Below are 22,689 nucleotides of genomic sequence, written 5' to 3'. Positions count from 1 at the left end.
GATTACACCTAGTCCTTATATGCTCCAGTCCACCTAACTGGTTCTGGCTGACGGTGGACACAGAGATCTTGTGCACATACTTTCAGTATTTGGTACTGGTGGTGGACAGTGACATCTGCTTAAGACGCATAGTGGGCTCTGCACCTTGCCAACCATCAAATAGCAGCGTCAGTGCTGGTCTATAGGTTCGCAAGTAGTTGCAACTATTGTGAGTACCTCAGCTTTATCATGGCTAAAGGCTCAGGGACTAGAAGCAAAAAAGCAAAGGGATCGCCATCTGGCTCAGAGGATCTCGGGCATGCTCCTGCGGCTGCTCCTGATAAATTGGAGGAGGCCCAGGGTGAACCATCAGGGCTGTCAGATGCCTGTTCTGCCCTTGTCCCACCTGCTCCAGTTTTTGTGACACAGGAGGCTCTGGCCTCAGCTATGGGGGGTCTGGAGCAGAGATTAGCGACCTTGATTGCATCCTCTCTCTCAAGGGAAAAACGCACAAGGTCCCCCTCTCCCTCTGAGGAGTCCCTCGATTTGGGGCATGCATCCTCAGAAGAGGTTGATTTACCCTCTGGAGATCTGGCAGAAGGTCAGTTGGAAGTAGTGGACTCTGAGGATTCCACTTTGGGAGAACCCTTTTCGGCGTCACAATCCGAAAAATTGTTGGTCCAGTCCCTCACTGAGATGGTCCGTTCGGCCTTCAAGTTGCCACTTTCAGAGCCAGCTTCAAGTGCAGTCTCATCTTTAGGCTCCTTAAAAGCTCCTCAAGCTAATTATTCCTTCCCGGTTCACCCCCTGCTGGAAGGACTTATCTACAAGGATTGGGAACATCCAGATAGATATTTTCTTCCTCCTAAGAAGTTTTCGGTTTTATACCCCATGGAGGAACAATTCACTAAAAAATGGGGCATCCCCAAGGTTGACACAGCTGTGCCCTGCGTAAACAAATCTTTGACCTGTCCAGTAGACAACGTTCTGGTATTCAAAGATCCGACAGACAAGAGATTAGAGACATTATTAAAAACCTCTTTTGCTTCGGCTAGAGGAATAACCCAGCCTGCAATTGCGGCTATTGGGATTTGCCAGGCCTTGAAGGACCAGTTTAAGGGGGTCTTAAAGGAATTGCCGGCACAACAGGCCCAGAATTTGGCTGAGTTTCCCAGAGCATTATGTTTTGCCATAGATGCTATCAAGGACTCCATTCAGCAGTCCTCACGTCTCACTCTCTCGCTAGTTCATATGCGCAGATTACTCTGGCTGAAGAACTGGTCTGCTGAAGCCCCGTGTAAAAAATTACTGGCGGGGTTTCCCTTTCATGGAGAGCGTTTGTTTGGGGGAAGATCTGGATGCTTATATTCAGAAAATTTCCAGTGGCAAAAGTACACTGTTGCCAGTAAAGAAAAGGTTTAGGGGTCACCCCTCCTTTAAGAGATCCTCCTCTCCTATCCCTAGTACTTCCGGTACCAGGCAGTTCCGACGGCCTCCTGGACGATTCAATGCAGGTGGGAAGCCACAGGGCCAGCCTCAGGCTTCCAAAAAGCCTTGGAACCGTAAGCCACAGGCCAAGCCAGCATCTAAGTCAGCATTATGAAGGTTCTCCCCCACTCAGCCGGGTGGGGGGAAGGCTTCAGCTGTTTGCGGAGGCTTGGCTAGACAGGATCCAAGACAGGTGGGTCCTCTCTACGGTCTCCGGGGGCTACAAGCTGGAGTTGAGCGAATTGGCTCCACTGTTGGCCTATCTAAGGTCTCAAGGCATATCCATAGTAGCCTATCTAGACGACCTATTGGGGGTAGACCGGTCAGTGGCCAATCTAAACTCAGCGGTACACAGAACCGTAAAATTTCTGGAATCCATGGGTTGGGTTCTCAACCTGGAAAAGTCAGCCTTAATGCCTGTGCAAAGGCTCGAATATTTGGGTCTACTCATAGACACAAAGCTAAAAAGGGTCTTCCTGCCCCAAAGGAAGTTCGAGGCTTTAAGAGAACTAGTTCAACTAGTCAAAGCAAAGCGTCAGCCTCCCATTCGCCTCTGTATGAGGTTACTGGGAAAGATGGTAGCAGTTCCACTCAAGGGAGCTTCAACATGCCATTCTGTCCGCTTGGAACAAAAAGGTTCAAGCCTTGGATCTCCCTATGTCTCTCTCCCGGTTAGTCCGGCAGAGCCTTTGTTGGTGGCTGGTTCCCCGGAACCTGCTAAAGGGGAAGTCCTTTGTTCCCGTGACATGGCAGGTTGTGACCACGGACGCCAGTCTGCTAGGCTGGGGTGCAGTCCTGGGAGGTTTGTCTCTCCAGGGGAAATGGTCAGCCTCCGAGAGGTCTCTACCCATAAATCTGCTGGAAATTCGAGCAGTCTATCTAGCCCTGTCAGCTTGGTCAGACAGGTTGAAGGGTCTTCCGGTCAGGGTTCAATCAGACAATGTCACTGCCGTGGCATACATAAATCACCAGGGGGGGCACAAGAAGTCGTGCAGCCCAAAGAGAGGTGAATCGAATCCTGACCTGGGCAGAGAAATATGTCCCATGCATATCTGCAGTGTTCATTCCGGGAATAGACAATTGGCGAGCAGACTACCTAAGCCGCCAACAGGTGCTTCCGGGGGAATGGACTCTTCACCCCGACATCTTCCAGAGCATTTGTCGGAGGTGGGGAGCACCAGATGTCGATCTCTTTGCATCGAGGTTCAATGCAAGGGTGGGCAACTTTCTGTCCCGGACAAGGGATCCACTTGCTTACGGCACGGATGCACTGGTATTCCCATGGGACCAGTTCTCCCTAATGTATGCGTTTCCTCCGCTGCAATTATTACCCCGCCTTCTTCGCAGGGTAAAGTCGGAAGGAAGACCAGTGATTCTGGTGGCTCCAGCGTGGCCCAGAAGGGCCTGGTTCGCGGACATTGTAAGGATGTCCGTGGGGCAACCGTGGTCCCTTCCGCTTTGGCCGGACCTATTGTCCCAGGGGCCAGTATTCCATCCTTCCTTACCGTCTCTCAATTTGACGGTTTGGCTATTGAGTCCCATATCTTAAAGAAAAGGGGTCTCTCTAATGCGGTGGCATCTACTTTGATTAATGCCAGAAAACCGGCATCCAGACTTATCTATTACCGAGTTTGGAAATCTTATGTGGCCTGGTGCGAGACCAGGGGTTGGCATCCCCGGAGGTATCTCATTGGCAGAATTCTGGAGTTTCTGCAGTTAGGGGCAGACATGAAGTTGGCCCTAAGCACCATTAAGGGCCAGATCTCGGCCTTATCGATTTTTTTCCAAAGGCCACTAGCTACACATTCCCTGATCAAAACCTTTTTGCAAGGGGTGATCCGGCTTAGTCCACCAGTCAAGATTCCCTTGTGTCCATGGGATCTGAATCTGGTCCTTTCTGTCTTACAGAAACAACCATTTGAGCCCTTGGCTCATATTCCTTTGGTCCTTCTGACCAGGAAGGTGATATTTTTGGTAGCCATAACCTCCGCTAGGAGGGTTTCGGAGTTGGCGGCCTTGTCTTGTAAGGAACCGTACCTTATATTCCATAAGGATAGAGTGGTCCTACGGCCCCACCCGGCTTTCCTACGTAAAGTTGTTTCAAAATTTCATTTGAATCAGGATCTTGTTCTCCCGTCTTTTTTCTCAGAACCTAGTTCGGCAAGGGAGAAGTCTTTGCATACGCTAGACGTATTAAGAGCAGTTAAGATCTATCTTAAGGCTACTGCTCAGGTCCGGAAAACTGATACATTGTTTATCCTGCCAGAAGGTCCCAGATGTGGGCAGGCAGCGTCGAAGTCCACTATCTCCAAATGGATTCGGCAGGTCATTACTCAAGCCTATGGCTTGAGGGGAAAGGTTCCCCCGTTTAAGGTTAAAGCACATTCCACTAGAGCGGTGGGTACTTCCTGGGCAGTGCATCATCAAGCCTCCATGGCTCAAGTCTGCAAGGCCGCGACATGGTCGTCTGTCCATACTTTCACTAAATTTTATCAATTGGACATAAGAAAGAATGAGGAGAGCGCCTTTGGGCGCAGTGGGCTGCAGTCTGATTCCTCATGTCTAATGGCGCCCGGCTTATTTCTTGGGGTCTCCCTCCCCTCATAGCATTGCTTTAGGACGTCCCACATAGTAATTACTATGCTTCTCTGTGTCCCGTGATGTACGATAAAGAAAATAGGATTTTTATAACAGCTTACCTGTAAAATCCTTTTCTTGGATTCGTAGACTCGTAGACCATCTACGAGTCTCTTCCACAAGATTTTTTACCATTGGATCTATCCGGCTCCTGACGATCGAAGGTCTGCACATCAAAAGGCGCTTCTATTGATCTCATTACTGTCCTGGAGTTCGTGAATGTCTGACACACCGTCGCTGACGAGTGTGTCCACGCCAGTTGGTAAGAGTACCTTATATTCACTATTTGGATATCACTGTGGATCGCTGATGAGATCTGCATTGGCTGTACAAGTTATCTGATTCCTGTATCTGAGAAAGACCTACCTCACATGGTTTTTGCAATCCAGTCCTTCCTCAAGGAATCTCCCCTTCTTTCATTATTGGACTCTAGGAGTTATTGCACATGCACATTTATTATTTATGACATATCACTTGTTGGACTTGTATTACTTATTATCACTTGTGATTTTCTTTTTGTCACAATATGGTTACATGCTTTTTTTAAGTCTTTGGACACATTTGGTAACGTGCTATATTCATACTATCATCCTTGTGTGTGTGACCTATCTATATATTTTGTTTTACCTATATTGAGATCCCCTCCAGTGGTCTCCTGCGGTATTACATTTATTTTATATACATCACCATCCCACACTATTCCTTGAATAGTTTGGTTTGATGTTAATTAACACAGGATTCCTTACATGGAACATGTGCTTTTGATTATTTACTACACATTGTCTGATTCATTTCAGATAATGCTTAGCGCTGCACTTTTCTTTCTTTAAATCAGGAGGGAGAGTCGGGCTGCTGCACACAGAATGTTGTGTGTTTCTTTTTTTTTTTTTTTTTATCTTAATGCATACAATGCACCAAGATAAACCTTCAACCTTTTTAGAACCGCTTTAACTGAACTTGAGCAGTTCTGTAAAGAGTGAGCAAATATTGCAAAATAAAAAGTATAACGTGGTCCATTAAAATACTGACATAAGAGCGGTGATCCTTTTTCCAACTGTGAATTTAAATTTTTCCTGGCATTTTCATGTGCTATCTGTCACTTGGATGTTTTATAAGTTGCACTAGTAATTCCAGCTGGATAAAAAAAAACGGTGTCTGTCTTCATTTCAGGCTGAAAAGCAACAAACAACGATAAGCCTCTCGTTCTGGGAGGACGTCGTATGACGTCCTCGCCTTTACCAAGCCACCATGGGGTGTGCGCGCCCCCGCCACGTCACTGGGAACCCGATGTGCGTGCCCGGCGGCCGCAATGTCTGCCAGGCGCCCGCAATTGCCCAGTAACTGAGCAGGACTGTGGATCTGTCTAAACAGAGATCCACGTCCTGTCAGGGAGAGAAAACCGATGGTGTGTCCCTTGTACATAGGGACACCGATCGGTCACCTCCCCCAGTCAGTCCCCTCCCCCTACAGTTAGAATCACTAGGGTACACATTTAACCTCTTGATCACCCCCTCTAATCCCTTTCCTGTCCTGCCAGTCACATTTACACAGTAATCGGTGCATATTTATAGCACTGTTCGCTGAATAAACGTGAATGGTCCCAAAATAGTGTCTGATGTGTCCGCCACAATATTGCAGTCACGCCATTACTAGTAAAAAAAAAAAGCTATAAATCTATCCCCTATTTTGTAGACGCTATAACGTTTGCGCAAACCAATCAATATACGCTTATTGCAGCTTTTTTTTTTTTTACCAAAAATATGTAAAAGAATATGTATCTGCCAAAGCTGAGGAAAAAATGTGTTTTTTTTTTATCATATAATATATTTTTGGGGGATATTTATTATAGCAAAAAGTAAAAAATATAGCACTTTTTTTCAAAATTGTCGCTCTTTTGTTTATAGCGCAAAAAATAATTTCATTTAGGTACAGTGTTGCATGACTGCGCAATTGTTGTTCAAAGTGTGACAGAGCTGAAAGCTGAAAAAATGGCCTGGGCAGGAAGGGGGTGAAAGTGCCCAGTATTGAGGTGGTTAAAGGGGGTGATTCTCTTCAATATCCACTGTACTTGCTGTGCTTTAAATGTATTTTTTCTTGTATAAGGATAAGTGATGGTTTATTTGTATGTTCAGATTTACTGAGAATTTCATAAGGTTTTGTTTCAGTATTTTTAACCACTTCCTGCCCGGCGTATACGAATATGACGTCCGCAGGAACCTCTTGTACCTCCGGGCGGACAACATATAACGTCCGGGGGGGCGCGCACACAAGCCCGTCACATTGCTGGGGACACGGTGCCCGGCGGCCGCGATGTCCGCTGGGCACCCGTGATTGCCCGCAATTACGGCAGGACCATGGATCTGTGTGTGTGTGTGTGTGTGTGTGTGTGTAAACACACAGATCCATGTCCTGTCAGAGGTGAGGAGACTGATCTGTGTTCCTCTGTACTGGGAACACACATTGTGAGTCCCCCCTCCCTCTACAGTTAGAATCACTTCCAGGGAACATATTTAACCCTTTCAGCGCCCCCTAGTGTTAACCCCTTCCCTGACAGTCACATTTACACAGTAATCAGTGGAGTTGTTTTTTTTACCAAAAATATGTAGAAGAATACGTATCGGCCTAAACTGAGGAAGAAAAATTGTGATATTTATTAAATCAAAAAGTAAAAGATATTTTATTTTTTTTCAAAATTGTCGCTCTTCTTTTTTTGTTTATAGCGCAAAAAATAAAAACCGCAGAGGTGATCAAATGCCACCAAACGAAAGCTCTATTTGTGGGAAAAAAGGACGTAAATTTTGTTTGGGAACCATGATGCACGACCACGCAATTGTCATTCAAAGTGCGACAGTGCAGAAAACTAAAAATTGGCCTGGGCAGGAAGGGGGTGAAAATGCCCTGTATTGAAGTGATTAAAATATGATTTTTGCCTGGTAGCTCTCTTAAGGTGGTGCTACTAGAATAAGTTGTTTGGATTGAGATTTGATCCCCTGAGCTCCGGATAGATTATCATTCATTGAGTGGTTTTGAAGTCCGGTGTGTAGTGTTGGTTTTTCTGCTTTATACATACCTTCGTTGCTCCCACAACTAGTCCATTCACCCAGAGAGCAAAGAGAAAAAGCCTGAGCGGTGGGAGGCGGAGGTCCCGGACATTCAGGGGGAGGATTGGGATGACATGTGGGCGCACCCGGCACCTGGTGTCGGCTAGGGATAGACTTATCCATTTTAAATTCCTCCATAGGATTTATTATACACCTGCTAGGCTGGCGTCTATTTATCCGGCAGTACAGGCAGAGTGCTGGAGATTTACATTTGCTCCAGCGGCTGCGGAACATATCTTTTGGAGCTGCCCTCTGATCTCCATTTTTTGGACAGAGGTTACATCTTGTGTATCGGAAATTTTAGTGACGGTTAGGGTGTGCCTCTTGGGGCTGGTCGAGGATGTGGTCCCGTCTACTCAATATACTTCTATTCTATGCAAGAAAGGCCATATTATTACGGTGGCGCAGACTGGGGGCCCCTACTTTGGGTTTCTGGAAGGGCTTAGTTAATTCTATGATGCCATATTACAAGTCAACGTACTTATCGAGGGGGTGCGGAGGGAAGTTTGATAAGGTGTGGCGGGCATGGTATAACTCGGATTTGACTCTGGGTTGATGTCTTTAATTGGGGACTGGCTGACTGTGAGGTACTTTGCTTTATGTTGTGTAGATGAGTTGGACACATAGAGGTCCTACTGCAGAATCCGAGCAGGAGGGGTTGTGGGGTGCATAAGGTTCCGAATATTGCTGGGGAGGGAGTGCTGAGCGGGGGGGGAGGTGTTCTTGGTTTGTTAAATTGTTAGTCAGGCTCTGTCTATGTTAGATAGAGGTCACTGATTGTACCTGTGTAATGGGCCATGTTGGGCCTTGTTTGGCCCAGTAAATACTGGCCGGCTGCTGTTTTGTTTTCTGTCTCTTGTAAAACTAATAAAAAAAAAAGAGAAAAAGCCTGGCATAAGATTCGAGATACTTTGGTCAGAGCTTATCCAGGAAAAGGGAATCTCTTCCTGTCCAATGTGACGGAACGGGTACCTGGTAAATGGCTGCATTTGGGGAGGAAGGGAACAAAGTTTTCCATCTACCCATATCCAAAAGTATTGATGCTTTACTTTGCTGGGGGTGGGGGAACCAAGGAAGGTGAATATGTGCAGGAGGGGCCTGACAGTTATGTTAACTTGTTGCTTTACTCGAGCACAGAAAAGAACATGTTAAAGTATACAAGTCACAGATTCAAACTTAACATATAAAGAGAACGTTACCTCAGTGAAAATCGCATGTCACCACTATCGGTAGATCCAGAGATCTAAACTGCTGACGATTTATCAAAGTCAAAACCTGTTCTCTAAGTTAGGTCTCAGCCTGCCTTGTTGCCTCTCAAACGTCCCTGTAGTATTTTAATATTATGTATGGCCTCATTCATGAATAGGGGGTAGACCCAAGCTCAGTGTTTACATGAAAGCCAATGCTAAATTTGCGAGTGTTTGCACAGAACTCACTTTTTTTAATTTTCAAGTGAATCTATGTTAAATATCGCTATCTGGCAATTTTTTTTAAACCTCACGCTTACAATTTACTAAATTTTATATATTTGTTTTAATTTTTAGGCCAGCTGCATTCAGTAAAGAAACTGAAAAAGTTGCCACAGACAAAGAGAGGTGAGATGTGTTTTGATTGTAAATAATATATTGATGGGGACATACATGGTTACTGATAGACCCATATTGGCAGCCAGATCTCCTAGGAATGTGCTGTTTGTGCCTTGCATCTGAAACTCAATTTTTGATGTTGTGTTTTCTTTTCTTTTTTTGTGAATTACTACAGTGAGAGAAAAAAGTATTTGAACCCCTGCTGATTTTGTATGTTTGCCCACTGACAAGAAAATTATCAGTCTATAATTTTAATGGAAAAAAGAAATGACCCTGGACTGCCGCACTCTGATAGGCGATTTATTGAAATAAAATCCAAAGCTGTATGACATCCAAAAATTCACGCAACACTGCAATCAAAAGGCTAACATGTTTCACATCATGGATAGATGCTTAGTCATGAGCTATGACTAAGCATCTATCCATGATGTGAAACATGTTAGCCTTTTGTCCCCTGCGTCCACTTCCTACTTAATTGCAGTGTTGCATGAATTTTTGGATGTCATACAGCTTTGGATTTTATCCTTTGTTTATTTTGTTTCAATAAATTGCCTATCAGGCCCCGTACACACGACCAAACATGTATGCTGAAACTGGTCCGCGGGCCAGTTTCAGCATACATGTTCGGTTGTGTGTAGGCGCGAGCGGGCCGAATTCCAGCAAACATTTGCCCGCCGGGCCTTTTCCCAGCGGGCAAATATTTGTGGACGTGTTTTAAAACCGTCCGCTGGAATCCTGCCCGCTCGGACATGTACGGTCGTCAGTACAGACCTACCGTACATGTCCAGGCGCCCGCCGTCCCTCGCATGTGTCGAATGACTTCGACGCATGCGTGGAAGCCTTTAAATGGCAGGCCCGCCCACGTCTCCGCGTCGTCGCCGCGTCATCGTCGCGGCGACGACGCGGAAAGCCCCGCGTATTGTTTACGCGCGGACTTCTGTACGATGGTGTGTACAACCATCGTACAGAAGCCCTCTGGCAGGCATGTACGGTGAAAACGGTCCGACGGACCGGTTTCACCGTACATGTTTGTTCGTGTGTACCCGGCCTCAGAGTGCGGTAGTCCAGGATCATTTCTTTTTTCCATGGATCAGCTCAGTCTGCACCTGTTGGTGCTACAGGACGGTAGCACTGCATAGGTCGCAGGCTTTGGAGCGGTACTTTTTTTTTTTTTCCCTCTAATTTTAATGGTAGGTTTATTTTAACAGTGAGAGACAGAAAAACAACAAAAATATCCAGAAAAATGCATTTAAAAAATAAGTTCTAAAGTGATTTGCATTTTGATACGTATTTGATCCCCCTATCAATCAGCGAGATTTCTGGCTCCAAGGTGTCTTCTATACAGGTAACAAGCTGAGATTAGGATCTTCCTTCCTTCCTTCCTTCCTTCCTTCCTTCCTTCCTTCCTTCCTTCCTTCCTTCCTTCCTTCCTTCCTTTCTTTCTTCTTTCTTTCTTTCTTTCTTTCTTTCTTTCTTTCTTTCTTTCTTTCTTTCTTTCTTTCTTTCTTTCTTTCTTTCTTTCTTTCTTTCTTTCTTTCTTTCTTTCTTTCTTTCTTTCTTCCTTTTCTTCCTTTTCTTCCTTCCTTCCTTCCTTCCTTCCTACCAAAGAGCTGTCCAAGGTTACACAAGGACACAAGGCTGGAATTGGCTACAGGACCATCGCCAAACAGTTGGTGCAATTATACGCAAATGGAAGAAACACAAAATAATTGCCAATCTCCCTCTGTCTGGGGTTCAATGCAAGATATCGCCTCATGAAGTTTAATTGTACAGGCCCGTCTGAAGTTTCCTAATGAACATCTGAATGATTCAGAGGAGAACTGTCTGAAAGTGGCGGGTGGTCAGATGAGACCAAAATCAAGCTCTTTGGTATCAACTCAATGTGTTTGGAGGAGGAGGAATGGTGCCTATGGCTCCAATGACTTGGAGAGGATCTGCAAAGAGGAGTGGGACAAAATCCCTCCTGAGATGTGTGCAAACCTGGTGGCCAACTACAAGAAATGTCTGACCTTTGTGACTGCCAACAAGGGTTTTGCTGTACTAAGTCATGTTTTGCAAAGGGGTGAAATACTTATTTCACTCATTAAAATTATAACTTTTTTTAAATGCATTTTCTGTTTTTTTTTTTTTTTTTTTTTTTTATTCTGTCTCTCACTGTTAAAATAAAATTATAGCCTAAATATTTCTTTGTCAGTGGGCAAATTTACAAAATCGGCAGGGGATCAAATACCTTTTTCCCTCACTGTATCTTAAGATATCTTCTCCTAAATTCTAAAAACAATTTCCTGACCTACCATGTGAGAATGTTGCGTTACTTACATGTTCACATTTCTGCTATTTTGCCTCAATCCCTCCTGCACAGATCTAAGGCAGAGGATAGGGGGGGGGGGGGGGATGAGAGCCTCCTTGGTGTACTTCCTGTTTAATGGAAAATGTTTGTGACTGTGTTCCTGCCGACCTAGAGACTTGTGCAAGTTCTAAGGGTTGGAAAAATGTTGTCATATAACCCAGTAAAATACACCTTTTGTTGACAAAGCTTTTGCTTTGAATAATATAGCACTACACTAAATTGAGCTGAGACACAGTGGAGCATGCAGTCCTTGACTAAAGCCCCGTACACATGATCGCAATTTCCGATGGAAAAAGTCTGACTGACTTTTTTCATCGGAAATTCTGACCGTATGTATGCTCTATCGGACTTTAGATGGAGAACATGTTCTCTTTTACTCCGATGGAATTCCGATGTGAGTTGGGCCGGGTAAAAGCCTGATCGTGTGTACAGGGCATTACTCATTCACAAGCCAAATAATAAAATGGCATTTTAACAATTAAATTAAAATGAATGAAATGTAATGCATATATAAAGTATCAAATATCTTCTATACTATAGCAACAAAGAAGGGGCTGCAGAATCTATAGCTGGGGAGAAGTCAGGAGCAGAAGACACAGATGAAGACTCAGAAGATGACAGTGATCTGTTTGTCAACACTAACCGTGTCCAGTACGAGGAGAGTGAAGAGGAATCATCCGATAGTGATGAAGAAAGTGAACATGAGGAGGAAAAAGCGGAAAAATAATGTGTGATGCTTTTTGTTGAAAGAATGCCGAAATTTTCAGACATGACTTTAACCTGATTTAGTGCCTATAAAGGATATGGACTTAAAGGGCCGAGCTGTTTTGGAATAATACCAAATGTGGACTTTTTTCTATGATCAAACTTTGAATGATCTTGCTTTGAGATCAGACTGTGAAACAGTAGGTTAGATCAGAAATTAACTTTTTGTTCTCGTACATTCCTTAATCACTTCAATACTGGACACTTTCACCCCCTGCCCCCAGATTTCAGCATCGTCACACTTTACCCAAATGAAAGTTTTTAACTTTTTTTTTAGTTTTCTTTTGGTGGTATTTATTCAACACTGGATTTGTTTTTGACATATAAACAAAAAAAATAAGAATTTGAAAAAAAAAGCACCCCTTTTTTTCCTTGGTTTCTGTTTTTGCAAATAAATCTATCGTCATAAATTCATGCCAAAATATATTGTGCTACATTTCTTTGGTAAAAATTTGCAAAATCTGTGTAGATTTATTTCGTGTGAAAGTTATAGTTTACAAACTATGGTGTGTGTGTGTGTATGTGTGTGTGTGTATATATATATATATATATATATATATATATATATATATATATATATATATATATATATATATATATATGTGTATATATGTGTGTATATATATATATATATATATATATATATATATATATATATATATATATATATATATATATACACACACACTGATGGCCTATCTCACTTCTTGAGGCCCCTAAAATGTCAGGATAGTACAAATACCCCCCCAAAAAACATTTTGCAAGTATACAACCCAACAAATTTAAGAGGCATGGTGAGGTGTGTTATATATATTTTTCTCTTATCGTCCATGGACGGACACAGCTCCTTAAGTCTTGACAAGTGGGTTATGTTCCTGTTTACAGGAGAGGACTAGGCAGAAACATGTTAAATGGTTAAATACATGTTAAATTAACAGAGTTGAACAGCCCCGCCCAGGGGGCGGTCCCTCCAGACATAACCCTCCTCACTGCAGCATGCAGCCTCAGTTTCGTTCTGCCTAGCAAAGGAGAAGGACGTATGGCTCCCTTTGGGCCCAGCGCCCTGAGGAGAAATTTTATTTTATTCTATCTTATTTTATTTTCACTTTTTCTTGAAGAATCTTCTTTCAACTGTCGGCTGAGTGACAGGCTGGATATTATAGATCCTTGTAGTCTACTCAGTCCGACCAGCAAGCGTGGACACACCTATGCAAAGAGGCTTGGTCTGCCACGCCATACCTCATGACTCCTGAGGTGGCCGTGAGCTTTGCTCCGAGGTCCACATATGACTGGGCTGTGGTGTTGCCTCAATCACAGTGGACCGGGCCGACAGCTACCTCCATTGCGGTTGTAGGTCTGTCAGGAATGCGTCAGCGAGTCCTCGCTCGGACGGGTAAGTACAGTCCCTCCTACTTCGGTGGGTTGGTACGGCTGGGCATTCCTGGGGTTCGGAGGTGCCCTGACAGTGGAGGAGCACTCCTCCCTTCCCTGCTCCTTTCCCTTGCTGCATTGCTAAGGCACACTGTCCGGGGGGGGGGGGGGCTTTCCTGAGAGGGCTGTGTTATCTGGCATACAGGGTTTTTCCTGTGGGGGTTTTCACTGTAAAGGCTCTAGGAGGCTTTCCCTGTTTAAAAGGTGGCATTTGGCCGACGCTGGCGCCATTTTTTGGGAGGTTTTCAATTACATTGAAAACTCCCATTGGCGGCCATTTTGTCGTAGCCGCGCCATGTGCAGCGGGCGGCCATCTTTGTGCAGTTTTGTCCCCTAATGCTGTATCTACGGCGCACACAGGTCCCTGCAGACGCCGTAGTTCCTTCATGGTTTATTTCCTCTCCACACGCTGTGTGATGAGAGCGGTCGGCAGCGCTGGGCAGTCTCCTCCTGAGGTGAGTCCCCTGGCTAACAGACTTATATTGGGATAAGTTTTTAACTCCCCGGGTCAGCGCAGCAAGTGGGTAAGATGCCCTGTATAGGGCCCTGGGAGCGTCAGTTTTTATGTTAAGACAGGTATTACATACACATGTAAATGTCTTTTATATTTGGAGTCAGTATCTGGTCCTTCCCCAACATGCTCAGCGGCAGGTGTTAGCACCTGGGATCTCCACAGAGACTTCTTTGTTAGCCCTGGACACTTTTGGGCCAGGCTGGGGGCGGAATGCGGACGGGCGGGGGTTAAAAGAGTGCCCCCTCCCTCTGTTATCCCCTGGGGAATGCTCCGTATTATTGAATTTGTGACTAAATGTGTGTTTTATCTTTTTGTCTATGGTTTATATGACTCTTCTTTTGTGTGTCACCTTTTAAAGTCCCACCCTCAGGGGGGTACTTTTGTTTTTTCTGCTATGAAGCCATGGACCAGGTACCTGGGTAGTAAAAAAAAAAAAAGCAGGATAAGGCATTTATGGGTGCGCTTCTCACTGCTGTAAGGGACTCTCTTAAGCTGTATAGTGCAGCTGTGTTTCCGCCGAGGGCTCAGTCTTTTTTTTTGGATCACAAATCAGACCGCTCTGTGTAGGTTCTCTCCTTCTTGCCCTTCTTTGATAATTTCTAAGATGCGGAATGAGAAAAGCCGCTGAGGTAGTCCCTCACCGCCTGGCGGTTCAGTGCTCTTTTGAGGAGAGCCCTTTCAGGGGATCCTCCGGGTGTTATGTATAGCTGACCACTCTCCCTATTACAAGAGTCCCCGCTTGTATGGATCTGGCTGTTAGAAGATCCGAGGTACTGGCCCTTGTCATGTTTACCATGCTGGGGTCCGTCTTGCGGCCTATTGTGGCTACTACTCTGGAGTCTCAGTCAATTTCTGAGTGAGCATTTTGCACCAGACAGTGGAGGAGCACCGTCTCTGTACCAAGGATATTAGGCTAGCGGACCCGTTGGTCCAGGGCCTCATATAGGTCTGTGATGCTTCTTTGAATGCTGTGCCCTTGTTATCCAGGGCTTCTGTTTCAGAGATGGTATGCGGTGGTGTAGTGGTTAATTCCATTACTTGTCAGCAAGAGTCATTGGTCCGAATTCCGGACACTGACACCAATCTAGCTGGAGCTTACTTTGTCGCTCTCTGTGTCTGCGTGGGTTTCCTCCGGGTACTCCGGTTTCCTCCCACCCTCCAAAGACGTGTGCAAACACTTCAATAATATACATGCAAACTTTGTGTATGTATTAGTACGGGGCCGACAAGGGCTCAGCTGGAGGACTAAATTGTCCCTGGGTGCGTAAACGCCATATGCAGTCGTCTTCCCTCCCTGCTCTAGGTGTGGGGGGGCGGCTTACAGGTTCACAATTCAGTGAATCTCCCTGCTCTGACTGATGGGGGGCAGTCCTGCATGGTGCAGTGGTAAGCCACCTGCACTTCGGTGCACAAGGTCATAGGATCGAATCCATTAGACCCACCATGGGGCTGCTACCTGTATCTGCGAGGTGGTCTCTTCAGAGTCCTAGATAGGGTTTACGCCTATCCATAGAACAGAGTTCTTTTCTCGTTTATTCCTCGCCCGGCTTGTCGTTCTGCCTGAGAACAGTGCGGGACTTGCAAGTCCCGCAGGGACGCATACATGCATGTCCCGTTTTGCATATGTCACAGAATTTTCTGTGCTCCGTGATGGGGGAGGGCTTCTGTCAGTCTGTGGCCCTCCCTCTTAATCTGGCGTTGGCACAGAGGGTTTTCGCCTAGGAGCTTGCAATTATCCTAACTTTGTTGGGACAGTGAGGTTTTGCCTCGTGGGCTTCTTGAACGACCTTCTTCTGAGGGCAGCTTCTGTCTCAGACCTAATGGAGCCGTTTATAGCCATTCAGACCCCCCGAAGTCTCGGGTGGGTGCTAAACATTTGGAGCCGGTCCTGAGTCCGACTCAAAGGGAGCGAAGTTCCTTCTTCCCCTGGAGAAATTGCAGACTCTTCAGTCTGCAGTGAGGGTATTAGCATCATGCTATCGGTCTTCTCTCCGGGTGCATGCTGGTCCGGGACCTGTGGGTAGCCTTCTTCGAGGTGGTACTGTATGCCCAGTTCCACACTTGGGCTTTCCAGGTAATACTGTCCAGGTGGTAAGAAATTTCTTGTCTCTGTAATCGCCAGATTCAGGTGCGCCACCTAGTCGGAGTCTTCTGAGTTGGGACGGAGATCCCCGGATCTTCGGCCCGGGAAGTTGTTCCATCCTTCCAGTGGTCGTTGTTTACGACGGACGCAGGCCTCACGGATTGTGGGGACCCCTGGGGGGGTCCAGTCGGCCCAGAGTCGCTGGATTTGCATGGACCTACGGCCACAACTTCCTGAGTGTGCCTGCTCTCTTCTGATCTTGGTGGCTACCCAGGGTCGGGCCTGGTTAGTACCTAGGTGGGAGGCCGCCTGGGTGCTGTGGACCCTGTCTACCGGTCTTTGTCCCACTATTTGGTTGATCAGGCTTTGATTCTCCTCGTGTTCGAGGCAGTTGCAAGGTACTAGCCAACAACACCACGACCGTGGCTTCGGTCTACCATGGGTATGCCAGCAGGCGGGCTACTGGAGTCACCTGATGCTGGACCAGGGTGACTGGTTTTCTGTGCCCGGGGGTGTTTCAGCTCCCTTGCAGGAAGTGAGTCTCACAGGGCAGGCGAGATTATGGCTCAGCGGTAGACTGCCTGCCCTGCAGGCAGTTGCCTCTGGGTTCAAGCCCAGGAAGATCTGTGTTGTTACGTGGCCCGGGCTCGCCTTGGTTTTTTTCCACTCGTGGATCTCCTGGCCGCTCGTCTCCACTGCAAGGGTGTCGAAGTAGTGACCAGGTCCAGTGCTCTGGTACTGACGCGTAAGTTGCGCTGGTGACCCTGTGGGGGTCTGTATCAGCGGCCTTATACCGTTCCTCCATTTGTGCTGATTCCTCAGGTGCTCCATAGAGTGGAGGCTGAGGGGATCCGGATGTTCCTAATCACTCCAGATTGACATTGGCGTCATTGGTACGCCGTTTTCAGGCGCTTCATAACGGAGGTACCCTGGCCGTCGCCAGGGCGAGAGGTCCTTCTGTCTCGAGGTTCCATACTTCCTTCTGTTGTACAGTCACTAACTTACTCAATATGGCTATTGGTAGCCAGACTTTAAGAGACCGGGGTCTGTCTGACTTGGTCATCTCAACCATGTTGAGGGCATGGTAGTCTTCTTCCAGGAGAATCTACAGTCACACCTGGCAGACCTACATCTCTTGGTGTGAAGAGATGAAGTGACGTCCACGAACGTATTCGATGGCCAGGGTCCTGCTGTTTTTTTTTTACAGCTTGGTGTGGATCTCAAATTACTTTTAAGCACCGTTTGGGGACAGAGTTCAGCCTTGGCTGTGTTCTTTCAGTGGCCCTTTGGGGCCCGTTCCCTGGTGGGTACCTCTTTGTGCAGGGGGTTTGTCATATTCTTTCCCCTCTTGGCCCATCTCTTCCCCAATGAGTTTTGACTCTGGTGCTCTTGGTTCCTCAGGAGCTTTCCCTTTGGAAACTTCAGAGAGATTTTCTCTTAACACTATCTCGGAAGGTGGCCCTTTTCTTCCGTTAGAGGGGTCTCTGAGCTGGTGGGCTTGTCTTGCAAGCCGCCATGCTTGATACTCCATAAGGATTAGGTGGTGGTGCGCCCGCGACCTTCCCTTCTTCCAAAGGTGATCTCGGACTTTCGCCTGAATATGGGCATTGTTCCGTCCATCCTTTTTGCCCTCGGCCGGCGCATCCTACGGAGGTTGCTTTTCATACTTCTGGCGTGGTACGCGCTTTGCGGGTGTATCTACCTGCTACGGCTCAGTTTTGGAGATCTGACCCTCTTTTGTGTCAGTGTCTGGTCCACAAAGGGCCTGGCGGTCTCTTCGACCACCCTGTCTCGGTGGATCTGACAGACCGTCATACAGGCCTATGCTCTTAGGGGGCGGGCCCCCCTTTTTTCCGGTCGCGGCACTTTCGACCAGGGCACCTGGTGCTTCCTGGGTTTTTTCCGACTTCATACGTTTGGTGTCCCAGGTGTGCAGGGCGGCGACATGGTCGTCCGTTCACGTTTTTGTTTTTCAAAATTTCCTGGTTGCTGTGAGTGCATCATATCATGCTTTCGCCCGCTAGCGTTTGCAGGCGGCCATTTGAGGTTGCATCTCCTCCGTTTGAGGAGCTCTGCTTGTTTTGGGGTGAAGTTAAAATTGGTTTTACTGATATATTTCCCACCCCTCGTTTTGACACTGCTTGGGGACGTCCCACTTGTCAAGACTTAAGGAGCTGTGTCCGTCTATGGACGATAAGAGAAAATAGGATTTTTTGTACTCACCGTAAAATCCTTTTCTCTGACGTCCATGGACGGACACAGCTCCCACCCCTCCTTTTTAGGTTTGTACTGCTTGTTACGAACTGAGGCTGCATGCTGCAGTGAGGAGGGTTATGTCTGGAGGGACCGCCCCCTGGGTGGGGCTGTTCAACTCTGTTAATTTAACATGTATTTAACCATTTAACATGTTTCTGCCTAGTCCTCTCCTGTAAACAGGAACATAACCCACTTGTCAAGACTTAAGGAGCTGTGTCCGTCCATGGACGTCAGAGAAAAGGATTTTACGGTGAGTACAAAAAATCCTATTTTTTTGTCACAAAAATAAATAAATATTTTTATAAGATATTCAATAAAATTGTTATTTTACATACTGTCACCAGAGCAGTAGTGTCATTATATGACTGGTGTGGCAGTAATCGGGGGCACTGACAGTATATGTTTTTTTTGTTTTTTTTTCTCTTCTTGACCATTTTTTTTTTTGTACATACTGTCATCAGAGCAGCAACATTACTTCTCTGGGGAGGTGATCAGGTTGTATTGTTTATTTACACTATGATTGCTTATTACAGTGATGATCATTGCGTAAACAATCATTTTACATTGTGAATGGCATCCATTCATCTGTCCTTGTGTACTATTGTGATAGCTGTGATTGATCACAGCTATCAAATGGCACAGGTTCGCTGTGATTGGTCAGTTATAACATGGCATGAGGGCCAACCACAGAGATCACAATAGGCACCCCAACAGGTCATGTTTTCAGGATTTCCTTCAGATGAAATGGCTGTGGTAATTATTAAAGCAGTGAAACTGATCAGATCACCTGTGCAAAATAATGGTAAAGCCTGAAAACACGACTTGTTGGTGTGCCTTGAGGACTGGAGAAACTGCTCATATTATTCTAACAATATACTTGTAACCAGAAACCTAATTAACATGTGCTAATTAACTAATCCCTTAAAGTAGTCAATGTGACATTGTGCCCATCATGACTTTACTACAGGTGAGACTTGTTATCACCGAGCTTCACACAGTAGCTTATACATTATAAGTGTAAACACAGGACACCTTCACACAATAACAGGAGTCGGCCCGTCTCCTACATTGTACAGAGGCCAATGTGATCAGCTCTCAACTAACATGTTGAGTTCAGAATCAAACAAACCAAGAATAGGCTTTACATATATCCTGGGAGATATTGTGGATAAATATCACTGTCCCATTTTAAGTAATCCAAGATATATTTTCTCAGTCACCCTGTGCCAGGATGGCACAGGGGGACTTGGACACAAGAGGTGCATGAGGAGCTGAAACAAGGGTTTCCCAACCTTTCCAAGGGATTCTGGGTTCCACAGGCCCTCCCATCACACTTACTTTTTGCATTATGGTACCAATCTATTACCCTTATCAAAGACGCAGCTTGTAAATATAAAGAAAAATCAGGAAGCGCAAGGCCTCCCATTTTTTTTTTTGTGTTCTAATTATAATTTCTCTTTTTATTCGTGGTGTCTTTTGAGCCAAATGAAACATAGTTAGGTTGAAAATAACACAAGTCCATCCAGTTCAACCAAAAAAAATAAAAATATATAAATAAATATATATATAAATAAATTACAATCCCATATACCCACAGTTGAACCAGAGGAAGGCGAAAAACCCCAGCAGAGCATGATCCAATTTGCTACAGCAGGGGAAAAAATTCCTTCCTGATCCCCCGGGGAAAATCCGATTGCCTCTCGGATCAACTTTACCTATAAATGTAAGTACTCGGTTATATTATGTATATTTAGGAAATAATCCAGGCCATTCTTAAAGCACTTTACTGAGCTGGCCAGAACCACGTCTGCAGGGAGTCTATTTCACATTTTCACAGCTCTTACTGTGAAGAAACCTTTCCGTTTTTTGGGGAGAAATCTCTTTTCCTCTAGACGTAAAGAGTGCCCCCTATGTCCTCTGTGTTGACCGTAAAGTGAAAAATATCAAACACCAAGTTCACTATATGGACCCTCCTTATATATTTGTAGATCATATTCCCCTTAATTTCCTCTTCTCAACAGTGAATAAATTCAGTTCCTCTAATCTTTCCTCATAGCTGAGCTCCTCCATGCCTCTTATCAGTTTTGTTATCCTTCTCTGCACATTCTCCAGTTCCCCAATATCCTTTTTGAGAACTGGTGCCTAAAACTGAACTGCATATTCCAGATGAAGTCTTGCTAATGATTTGAACAGGGGAAAAATGATCTCTCTCTCGCTTGAGTCATACCTCTCAATACAAGAAACGACTTTGCTTGCTTTGGAAACCGCATCTTGGCATTGCATGCTATTATTGAGCTTATGATCTACCAAAACCCCCAGATCCTTCCCCACTATGGATCCCCTAGTATGTATGATGCGTACAAATTCTTGTCCCCCAAGTGCATAACTTTACATATCTATGCCGTGGACAATCTATGATTGTCCACTGCATAGTAGCAGTGATTGCGCTATTGTGGAATTGATTATTGGTTGGTACACTAATATTAATGTCGCAAATTTTTGGGATTTATCAACATTAAACCTCATCTGCCACATAGTCACCCAATTAGACAGAGCATTGAGGTTGGCTTGTAAATTGGAGACATCCTGTAAGGACGTTATTCCACTGCATAGCTTGGTGTCATCTGCAAAGTCAGACATTTTATTTTTGATCCCAGACCCAATATCAGTCCCAGCACTGAACCTTGGGGTACACCACTGATAACCACTTCTCTGAATTCTGTCTTTTTTTGACAGTTTTATTTTTTCAAATCTTTTATTTATTGAAAGGGCAAAGAATCACGAAATACAGCATCCGTCAAACATAATAAAGGGGAAAAAAACAATTACAGGTACAGCGGTGTAGAGTTATTTGAGCAATATAATATAACAACGTTATGGTATTGAGCATGGACTGACAAACTTATCTAACAACCAGCATCCCCAACTTGGAGAGACTATTAAATTGGAATCAGTCCCTACCCCCTGCCGGGACAGAATGTATCTTCTACTGAAAATCAACCTGTATTAGCGGACGGTTCTGCGAATCCCGCCCCAGTTTCCAAATATTCCAGAATGGCAGAACAGCATAGGCCCTGGGGATAGAGATTGGAGCCCCATAAACCTGAACATAGAGAGGCAGAGAGAGAAAACAAAAAGGGGGGAAGGGGATAGGAAGGAGAGGGGATGGAAAGGGGAAGAAGAGGGGGCACAGGGAGGCAGCGTACACGCAAATCTCAGGCCACAAGCTTTGACCGGCAGGCAACCTCGTCCCACTTCACCCGGGCACCCACAATGGGGCCACACTAACTTGACACGTCACTTTCCAAAAGGTCCCGACCGTCATCCGAAAAGACAAACATGTTCCATGCAGACCAAGTCTTGGTATATTGCTTGCGCTGATGGCAGGCTGTAAGGATCAGATCCTCCATTTTATTAATTTCACACACCTTTTTAAGCCACAAGCTGATGGTCGGAGATTGTGTGGACTTCCAATGCAGGGGGATGCATGCCTTTGCTGCATCAAGTAAATGACGGATCAGTGACTTTTTGTAGGCTTTACGTGAGAGGTCGGAGGCATGGAGGAGAAAGGAGGCCGGGTCGGCCACTATGGGGCATTCGGTAATGACTATTTTATAATTGGTCTCCTGCGTCTTTGTGCATATTGAGGATCTATAGGTAAAAATTAAGGATATTTTTTTTTGATGTGTTGTGAAAGTACACTGCATGTCCCTTTCCCACGCGTCTAGGCACTGCAGTTGATATACAAAAACATAGAATATCCAGGCTCAAACTTACCGACCAATCAGCAACCAACCAAATTCACCTCTCTAACTGTGTGCGTTAAAAACAGAGGTTTAAAAACAGAGGTTTAGTTGCACGCATTTGCAAATGCATGTGTAAGCTGCAGGCCTCGTCAAGGCGCTCTGTATACTGCAGTCCTAACTATAACATTGCATTTTAAGTCTCCTCAGTAGGAGCACATGACTGCTGATGGATAGATAAGGGGCAGGTGACTGGAGGTAGCCCAGCCCTCATTAAAGGGGCAGGAGCACACTGCACACTCATCACATGGAAGCAAAGGTGCCAGTGTGCTGCCTACTGAGGAGACTTAAAATGCAATGTTATAGTTAGGACTGCAGTATACAGAGCGCCTTGACGAGGCCTGCAGCTTACACATGCATTTGCAAACATAGTCATAGTAACGAAAGACGTCTGCAGTGTTGGTACCTTCATCGCAGAGGCTGCGATGCAAGTCAGTTCTGCGTTGACCATATGGTGATGAAGGCGGGATCCCAGGAAGTCAGGTTGTACACCCTAAACATGGGCGAGCTAAGCACGTGGGTGCTGCAACTGAGAAGGCGTCACGGGAAGTCCCCACAAAGCCGGTCGTGTGTGTCGTCCAAGAGCGGTATCCCCTCCACTAATAGGGCCGCAAAGCAGGGGCACAATACAACGTCAGATGGTGTTAGCGGGCCAGAGGATATCGGCAAAGAATGGAGGGGGGCGGAGGTCTCCCG

The 22,689-nt window shown here is 45.7% G+C and overlaps 1 protein-coding gene across 1 annotated transcript in view; it reads left to right on the top strand.

Annotated features, from left to right (window-relative positions):
- Positions 1-12,330, top strand: part of EIF1AD (eukaryotic translation initiation factor 1A domain containing) — a 31,963-nt gene extending 19,633 nt beyond the window's left edge. The window contains exons 5-6 of the mRNA XM_040328838.1: positions 8,750-8,800; positions 11,682-12,330. Coding sequence (XP_040184772.1) covers positions 8,750-8,800; positions 11,682-11,868 — 238 coding nt within the window. The 3' untranslated portion in view covers positions 11,869-12,330. The remainder of the gene's footprint in view (positions 1-8,749; positions 8,801-11,681) is intronic.
- Positions 12,331-22,689: the final 10,359 nt, after the last annotated feature.

The sequence above is a fragment of the Rana temporaria genome, chromosome 11 (assembly GCF_905171775.1).
Source record: "Rana temporaria chromosome 11, aRanTem1.1, whole genome shotgun sequence".
In the NCBI taxonomy this organism is placed as follows: Eukaryota; Metazoa; Chordata; class Amphibia; order Anura; family Ranidae; genus Rana; species Rana temporaria.
This window is presented reverse-complemented; position numbering and strand designations above follow the sequence as displayed.